Raw genomic sequence first — 9143 nt, forward strand, 5'->3', positions numbered from 1 at the left:
CCACCCTGCAGCCCCATTTTCAACATGTGATTTGGAATTGTGGAACTTTCAAATGTATGCAGTGAAGCACTGTTTCAGCTCTCTCACATCAGGGAACGAGTCAGGTATGAAAGGGTTAGTGTGACTGGGTGTTAGTTCAGTTAGGGTTTGTGTCTGTGGATAGACTATAAGGATAAAGCTGGCCAGTAAGTTTATTTCTGAAGCCTGAGAAGACTTTTAAACTGAGTCGTTCATTATGAAGTGAAAGCTGATATAAACAGTGCATAGCTCATTTTAAACCAAACACACTGTTGTTCTTAGTGGTAATATTGGGTTTTGTTGGATGTAACTGACACGAATGGAGGAGTAGAAGTCATTATACCAGCAGTTTGGAAACACTTTTGTAGGTCTGTAGGCACAGTTTGTCGTTTAAAACATAGACTATGATATATACAGTTTTTCAAACTTGACTGGTCTGAATTATAACGTGTAAAGACTGCATCAACACTGATGGCATACTGTTAGTCAGAGGTGTAATTTTCTGTCTCACATTTCCCCTCGTTTCTGTCAGTGCTACCATGAAGTTTTAGGATTTTGTTCCCATTTGCTTATGATTTTTCCAAAAAAAAAAGTCCTCACTTAGTTTCTGCCCTCTTGTTCTGAGACCACACTGAAGTGACTGTGAGCTGGTTCACCCCACAAATACATCAGCTCTTTAAACTCAAAACAGCATTCAAAAAGATCTATTTTAAAATATTTTTCTTTAATGAAAGTGACACTTTTCTTGTGGCTAAAAAAACAAACCAAAAAAAGACTTTCACATTATCACGTTACAGGCTGAGCAGAGATTTCTGCTGTCAAACACAACAAAGAAATACTCATACAGCCAGAAGTGATTCACGACAAACACAACACAGCGTCAACAGCCATTTTGGATATATTACTGTACGTCTGACACACAAAGAAAGAAAGGAAAAACCAACAGGGACATCCAGAAGAACAAACCTGAATGTGATAGCAGCCGTGGTTGGAGATAATTTTTTAAGTAGGTTATCTCGTTACAAACATTGAACATAACGCTTTATCTTTGTGGTCTGCAGCTTTCTAGTAATTTACATGAATGTTTTCAACTCTACATAGTTTGGCCCGAATTACTTGGAAAATAGTTTTCAGAAAAAAGTGTATTTAAAAAAAATGTTTTGGGTTTAAATGTAGCAGTTTTTTTAAAGTAAAGTTAACACTGGAACACAAGTTACAACCCATAAAATAAAGCTGACCCAATTCTACTGTCGTATTGTCACACGATGAAAAAATTATCAGCAGCCATGTCTGCTCTCAGCTTCTATAAAACACAGTGACAATAAACAAAAAGTACAACCGAGTGCAGATTCAGTAAAAATACTGGTGAGTTAATTAAAAAAAAAAACTAAAATATTGCCAAAAACTAATACTGACTGTATTTTCTTTCAAATATAGAAACTCTGTAAACAGTGAATGGACGGACAGTGGCGTCTTCAGTCTCTCCGCCAGTAAACAGTTCAACAGTTTGGTTTGATCAGGAAACAACATCCTGGTATATCCACTGATCACGTTCCTGCTCACGTCAGATGAAGCATGTTTGACCTTTGACCTCAGCAGTGGGTTCCCACAACAGAGTAGGCCGCGGAGGTGGATGCTTCCCTGCGGATGGTGCTGAACGGCGACAGCTCCAGCTCGGTGGTGGTGCACTCGTTGTCGATATCGCTGGTGGCGGTGGTGGGGGAGCGAGGAGGGCCGCACTCATCACAGCAGCAGCAGCAGCAGTCCAGGAAGGCTCTGGTGAACGGCTGGCACAGGCAGAACAACAGCACAGGCGTCACGGCAGACTTGCAGAAGAGCAGCAGCTGGCTGACCAGATGGAGGATGTCCAGGGTTCTCCTGGGAACGCCGGCTGCCATGTACACGCTGACGATGTTGCAGATGTTTTCTGGGATGATGCAGAAGCCGTAGAGGATAGCCAACGCCACCACGGCACAGTTCATCTGGCTCTCCAGCTGGATCTGCTTCTTGCTTCCGCGGACGCAGGCCCGCTCAGCGCGGCGGATCTTGCGAGCGGTGACCAACGAGCTGCAGATGGTGAAGAGTGTTGGCAGGCAGAAGTAGCAGCCGAAGTACCACCAGAGACGTGCGCCGTCGTAGGTGAGTCCCAGGACGTACAGTGTGTCCGGGAGCTCAGTGGAGATCCGGACCACGCAGCGTTCACACGGCGTCACGTCGGGCGGGTCGCCGTCCTCGGTGACCAGCTGTCGGATCAGCAGCTCAGGCAGCGCGAGCAGCAGAGCGCCCACCCATATGACGGCGAGCTTTGCTGTGGTGGACGCCCAGTTCTCGATCATTTCGTAGTACATCTGCACGTTGGTGGCGGCGCGAAAACGATCGATGCACAGAGCGCACAGTGTGAAGGTCGTGACCCCAAGAGACGCCACCTGGACAAAAAGAGAGTAAATCAGGTTAAAAGTTCTTCAACTTATTCTGGAAAAATTAAGCAGAAGAGAACATTTTGATATCTTTGTTTTGTGTGTTTGTTTTGCTTTTTAACAAAATTATGAATAAGTTATGTTTGCACAGATACGGCATTTCATAAATGTGTCATTTCTATTAAGAAAGTGTGTATTTTGTGCAAAAAAAGAGGTGAAAACAAACCACAGAGACTGGACCCCAGCTGTCTGAGTGCTGTCCCAGCGAGCCTTTGCCTTTTTTTCAACTAAACAATCTAACAGTTTACAAGATGAATTTGCTATTTGGCATAACTAAAGTAACTATGGTAACAATAATGTCATGAAGCTAACGATGCTCACTCTAACTGGCCTATCCTGAATGTCTTCTGCACAGTTCAAACATAGAGTGCAGGATTGAATTGTGTCTTTTTCCTATTTGAGCAATAATCCACCTGTAAAGTCACTAAACTGGTTTTACAGATTAATTCTTAGGCAGCATTTAACCTTTTCTCTCATCTCTGCAGTTGCTGCTTTGTGGGGCAGAAGAATAAGGAGGAGCATAACATGAAGCAGGTGACGGATTTTCACTAATGTACTGCAACAACCTTAAAGTTTCAGCTGTTAGATTTTTAGAGAAATGAACTGAAAACGTAACCTCAGAAATGAAAGTGGTGATCTGAATATTACTTTAACGAACTAATAGGTTAAAATACAGCATGACTGGAGTTCCCAGGGTAATATTCCTTTACCCTGCAGCACTGTGACGTAAAGTGAACTCTCTGGACAAAAACCCCTGTATGAAGGACAACAGGCAGTTATGGGTTCAGGATAAGGTCAAGAAATGCATATCAAAGGGTGCAAAAACACATTTACTACTACACTGTATCAGGGTGCTATCGGACCGACCCAAAAGAGGTTAGTGCTGATAATGGGCGTCAGGAATAACCACAGGTTTTTCCACTGTGTTTTATATGTCAGACAGACAGTCTCTGCTGTATTAGTTATATCTACCCACCCTCTCTCTCAGGTTCTATGTCCAACACTTTACCTCTGCTGTCTAAAAACGTCAACATGATGTAGCTCTTCCTTGTAGCTCGGCCCGCGTCTGGCCTCATGCCACATGCTTATCATTTAGTATGGATGGCAGAAATGGAAATATTGTAGCACACATCTGTGTTTACCAGCTGTGATCATTTACACCACTGGGCATGAACTTTAAAAAAATTAATGCAAGAGATCTGATGTTTTAGTTTGCGGCTATTTTTCATCTCCTCAGTCAAGTCACATGATGTACATCAAAACTCATTCACTAAATCTTTTCCCATGGCACTTTATCAGATTTAGTTTTTTATTTTTATCCCAAACATTCTATTTAAGTGTTTCTTTAGTTGTTTTTTTTATATACAAATCAACAAGAAACACACTTAGAGTTGGTTGTGAGGGTCAAAAATACTGTGCAAAGAGAATAAAACTCTATGTTTAGCAAATTATTTAGCTTAAAGGTTTCAGTTGCATTATGAGTTGCATGTTGATGTGAAAAAGAAAGAAACAGGTAATGATAGTATCTCCAACATGACATGAACATGGCCACAGATTGTCAGTCTGCTATCCAATAAACAGTGCAGTCAGCGTCCAACAGTCTCACAACAACATGTGCAATCGTAGCGTTTCTTCACAGTGCAAATGAAATAATTAGTCTCACAAATAAAAAAATACTAATTTCTGGCATGTTTTTTTTTTTCTATTGGCCTGTGTCCACGCCATGTTACTCGGAAGTTTCTTTCACTTTATATGTCAAAACAGCGACAAAGTTCACAGAGTGTGCTGGAGGGATGGTGGTGGTGGTGGTGTGGACCGCAGGGCTTTCAGCCAGGAGACCCATGTAGGCCCATCCTGCAGCTTCATGCTTGCTTTTGGTAATGCTTCAGAAATACTTGGTGAAGTTTAAGCACCAAAACTACTTAGGTTACGGTAAGGGAAAGATTATGGTTTGGGTTAAAATACACCTTTCAACAACACATTACAAACATCTCATTGTATGAAACAGAGCTGTGAATATTTGGCTTTAGGCGGAAAGAAAGATGCTCTGGTTGTTTTCTAAGTTGCCCCTAAAAATGTAGCCTCTCACAATTTTACAGCCTTTTTTTTGCAAAGATTATTCATTTTTGCGCTGTGGCTTAGCAAAGCTGTTACACTTTATGCAAGACTGGACTGCTGTGGGCTTGTGGGTAATGGTGTTCATTCACTCAAATTTTAGTATGAAGACTGGGGTTAAGGATGTGTTCAAATTCAGACAGGTGGTAGTAACAGTTAGGTTTAAGGTCTACATGAATTAATATAAGTCAATGTAATGACCTCTGAAGTGATGGAAACATGGCTGTGTTGTTGTTGTTGTTGTGTGTGCTGAGTGTTAGCTCATCACAGTAGTTCTCTGATTTAATCCTCCTGCTGTTTAGTGTGATTACAGTCCATTAAACAGTTAAAGCAGCAGCAGCACTGACCTCAGATGAGCTGGAAGCCCTATTTTATATACATCTGTTTTGAACTGGATGTATTAAAGACCAAGCAAGAAGTACAATATTTACATATCTAACATCAGATTCAATTGTTTCTTTGGTGTTATGAAGCTAAGAAGAAAATGTTTATTTTTCCTGAATAATTTCATAAATGTAGAATTTCAAATATGTTTCTAACTGCATTATTGTTGTTCTTTTTGCTAAATTCATTTGGAATTAAATTGAAGGACGGCGCACACCAACACATAAGTAAGAGAGCAATTAAAAGCAGACAGCTGATGTCGTCACTAAATGTCATTACTGTCATGTAGGTCATTCCTGCAGACAAAGAAAGCTGCATGCTGCTAAGAGGCTTAAACACAGTAAATATGATCTTCTGTTTCCTGATGTTACAAACTGGACATAACAAAGCTTTTGGCAACAGTTGCAAACATGTTGATCTGCTGCCAATATTTACATTATCGATCAATAGATTTAAAACACATTGATCCCTTTGATTTGAACTGAGAGGCTCAAATTAGGAAAAAAAACAAAAACCTGTCAAACCAAAAGGACACAAACGAGTGTCGACAATAATGTGATCCACCGAAGTTAAATTAACAAGTGGTCTGAATACATCCAGCTCTAATCTCAGAACTTGTCGTCCTGTTTAAACTGATCAGAGGGGGGAGGCTACCTCTAATCTCATTGTGAGAGACCCTTCATTAATCTCAGTCTTCGCTCTGATTGGACAGCAGGATGTCACACATTCAGCTTGTGTTAGCTTGTTTTCTGCAGTCTGATGTGACGCTGATCAGATTAACAACCCTAACAACCCTTTAGCAACATTAAACCTGATTTAAATCCTGACTGCAGTCTGGAGCGACTGTCCACCTGATTCTCCTCCAATGTGTCCTGTTCACGTGTTCATATTTGTACTGTAAACTATGTTTTTTAATTGTTATCTAATCATTATTAGATTTATTTGTTTGTCTCTGAACATGATCCATAGAGTGTCATACAGCAAAGATATGTTTGGTCTGTTTTGTCAGGTATATGGAAAGGTCGGGGTTTGGGTTAAAGTATAGGACCTTCATTATTGTGATTATAATAATAAACACACAGTTACGATTATGTGATGATCAAGCTCAAAAGAAATGCTGATTTCAAGCTGAAAATGAAGAGTGGTCCACCATGTAGGACTCCAGTGCCCATCCATCTACCTCCTGCCTACACCAGCTTAGTGGCTCTATTAGCTTCTCACCTCATCTTTTGCTCACATCACAATTCCTATGGCCACTAGAGAGGGCTGTCACAGTGACATGTGACTGGATTGTTGAAAGCAGTTTGCACTCACAAACTGGGTATTTTAAAGTTATTTTTTTGGCCTTTGTGCATTTATTCGATAGTGCAGTGAAGGAGAGAGACAGGAAAGTGGGTAGAAGAATGGGGGGGAGGATGTACAGGAAAGGGTCATGAGCGGGATTCCAACTCATGACCTCCACATTGGGACTGTAACCCTACACATGGCACGCCAGTTCAACCAGGTGAGCTATAGCGGCGCACCTATGAGGGTTTTTATGGGAGGACAGGCTCAACGCTGATGCTGGAAGCTCCAAAAGCCCACGCTATGTTCAGCAATGTATTAAAAATGCATGTCAAGTGCAGGCTTGAAACTGGAGAACTTTGGCTTGGAACTTCACGGAGATCTTCCAAAGTCATGCTGCTGGATGGTTAATGCTTCATATTAGCTTCAGACAAACTCTGAGATGTGTTTTTGTAGAAGGATTTTGTCCTCCATCACTTTCAACAGAGACACATTAGGCCACGTAGACAAGTTATGTCACTGCAGGCCGAGACTGCAACAAAATTGTGAGCCTAACTTTGTGTGACATCATATGGAAACAATATGTTGGCCGGTTGCATCCATACATTCTGGAGGATTGCTACTGAAGATAAAATAGTTGCAGCTGTGCTCATTTTGCACAAAGTCCTGCCTGTTAGTTTTGGATCAGTTCTTAAACACACTCATCTGTCACACCAGCTGGACTTCCTGGTTCATATTTTAATGTCCAGGGCAGGCCCCTCTCTAATTTAAATGCAGTTTGAGTCACTTCTGATGAATGCTTTACTATCCAGTATGACCAGAAGGGATGGTTGCAGCGAGCAACGCCGGCTTCAGTGCTTTTTTTGAGTGTTACAAAAACATGAACCTGTTTTTTACTGTCTTCTATATGAATTCTGAAGCTGAATATTATGTCTGCTTGTATTGCTGGTATTTGGTTAAAACACTGTATGCGTCAACATGCATCACCTCATAAACACCTGCGCCCACCTGTCGCATGAGACTCAATTCCCCAGCAGCATCCCTTCCTCCTCCTCCTTCCCCTCCCTCCATTCCCCTCCCCTCCCCTCCCCCCTCACCTCCAGGTAGGGGATAATCCTGCACGAGAACTCCCCCAGCAGCCAGTTCTTGGTGAGCTCGTGGAACACCACGAGCGGCAGGCAGAAGAAGATAATGACGAAATCCCAGAGCGCGAGGTTGGCCAGCAGCGAGTTGGAGATGCTCCTCATGTAGTAGTTGTGACACACGATGCACATGACCGACACGTTCCCGATGATCCCCACACCGAAGATGAGGGCGGCGGTGATCATGACCGCGTACGCTCCGTACGACTCCGCGGTCACCGGGTAGAAGGGGTTCTTCACCTGCTTGCGTCTGGTCCGCGTGTTTCCCGGCGAGAATGGCGTGGGGTCGGGGAAGTCCGGTAGAGAGTACTCGTCCTCATAGTCGCTGGTGTTGAGTCCGAAAGCGGGTCCGCTGTCTTGCTCCTGCGCCATGGCCACGGGCAGCGCCTCCCACGCGCCCCCGGTTCCATCCTGCAGCGACTCGCTTCGCCGCACCCTGCTGGATTTTGCACGTCTCCTCTGGCGCCGTTTGTGTCTGTTCGTCCTGGTGCTGCAAGTGGGTCCATACGGGGTTTGTTTGAGCACTTCGCCCGGACTGCATCTACTTTTTCTCTGCTCATCGGCGCCGTTTTCTCCCGTGCGTAAAGCTTTGTTTTTGGGTACAGTTTGGCTGTACCGAGTTTCATTCTGAGTGTCACTTTTACGCACAGAGCGCCGGTGTTTATGAGTCTGCAGCAGCTCAGAGGCTGGCGAGTTTACAGTATCCAGCCACGAGGCCACACCGTGTGTCCGCCCTTTGTCCTCCCCGCTGACTGTGCGCCATGTCCGGCTTTGCGCATTCCTGTTAGCGGCGGTGGATTCATAATGAGGACTGAAAGTCGTCTTTGTTTTGTGTCCGTGGAGTTGGTTGGCGACGGCCTCGCTGCACAGCCACAAACAGAGGAGCCTCAGGGGTGGAGACCGCATCTTGATTTAGTCTAAACCGCGACATGAAACTGTGTGATCCAGAACGATCGGTCCATCTCTGCCTTGTAATGATCAGTCCAACAGAGCGCAAACCGTAACTTGAAACTGCCACTGATTTTTCAGTCGCTCCTCATTTTGTCCACAAACAGCTTTAACCAAGTCTTTGGTCAAGTAAAAGTAGTGCACCTGTTCGGGTGCGTCCCGGAGCGGCTCCACTCCGGAGGCATCACCGGAGAAACCCAAAGTCTGATACAAGAAAAGTTTTGTTCAAACTTGGCAGGAAAGCGTAAAGGAACAGTTCAGATGGTTCGCAGTAGAAGCTGGAAGCTGGAGGGAAGGGTTCTGAGGCAGGTCCACATTCGTCCCGTAAGGTTTCTGCTCACACAGCCGCTCAGAAGCGCTTGGAGATCAGGGTAGAGCCCGATGAGATGTGGCTTGAGGACAGACCGAGCTCCGTGTGAGAGAGAGGATGCGAGAGGAGGAGGAGGAGGAGGAGGAGGAGGAGGGCGGGAGCTGGAGGAGGAGGGGAGTCATCAGTAAACTGCACTGATCCGAGCCTGAACTGCACAAACAGCACATTCATCGTTGTGGCATTAAGCACCACAACATAAATGATTTACAGTTCAGGTACATCACCTGTTTATAATGAGATATTCTACTGAAACAATCCAGCAGTTTTGTTCATGGTTGTCTTTAGTTTCCTAAAACACACACTGGTGACACTTTGGTCCATCAGGAGACACAGCTGTCAGTCACTTTTTAACACCTCATACGATCAAATATGTTGCTCCATTCGAAAACAAGAAATATGGACATT

At 43.9% G+C, this 9143-nt stretch overlaps 1 protein-coding gene across 1 annotated transcript; it reads right to left on the minus strand.

Moving 5' to 3' along the window:
* Positions 1-900: 900 nt before the first annotated feature.
* LOC103374422 (prosaposin receptor GPR37-like) lies at positions 901-8714 on the minus strand. The gene is made up of 2 exons (XM_008304510.1): positions 7376-8714; positions 901-2444 (listed from the first exon to the last, which is right to left on the minus strand). Exons 1-2 carry the CDS (start codon positions 8324-8326, stop codon positions 1611-1613), a joined length of 1785 nt encoding a protein of 594 aa, XP_008302732.1. The 5' UTR covers positions 8327-8714; the 3' UTR covers positions 901-1610.
* Positions 8715-9143: the final 429 nt, after the last annotated feature.

Source organism: Stegastes partitus, unplaced genomic scaffold (assembly GCF_000690725.1).
Source record: "Stegastes partitus isolate 25-593 unplaced genomic scaffold, Stegastes_partitus-1.0.2 Scaffold2244, whole genome shotgun sequence".
In the NCBI taxonomy this organism is placed as follows: domain Eukaryota; kingdom Metazoa; phylum Chordata; class Actinopteri; family Pomacentridae; genus Stegastes; species Stegastes partitus.

Bases quoted from the DNA above. Each gene is read 5' to 3' on its own strand.
- LOC103374422 (XM_008304510.1), bottom strand. From the start codon at position 8,326: ATGCGGTCTCCACCCCTGAGGCTCCTCTGTTTGTGGCTGTGCAGCGAG. The intron at 2,445-7,375 runs GTGAGGGGGGAG...CTTTTTGTCCAG, and splicing joins GGATTATCCCCTACCTGGAG to GTGGCGTCTCTTGGGGTCAC.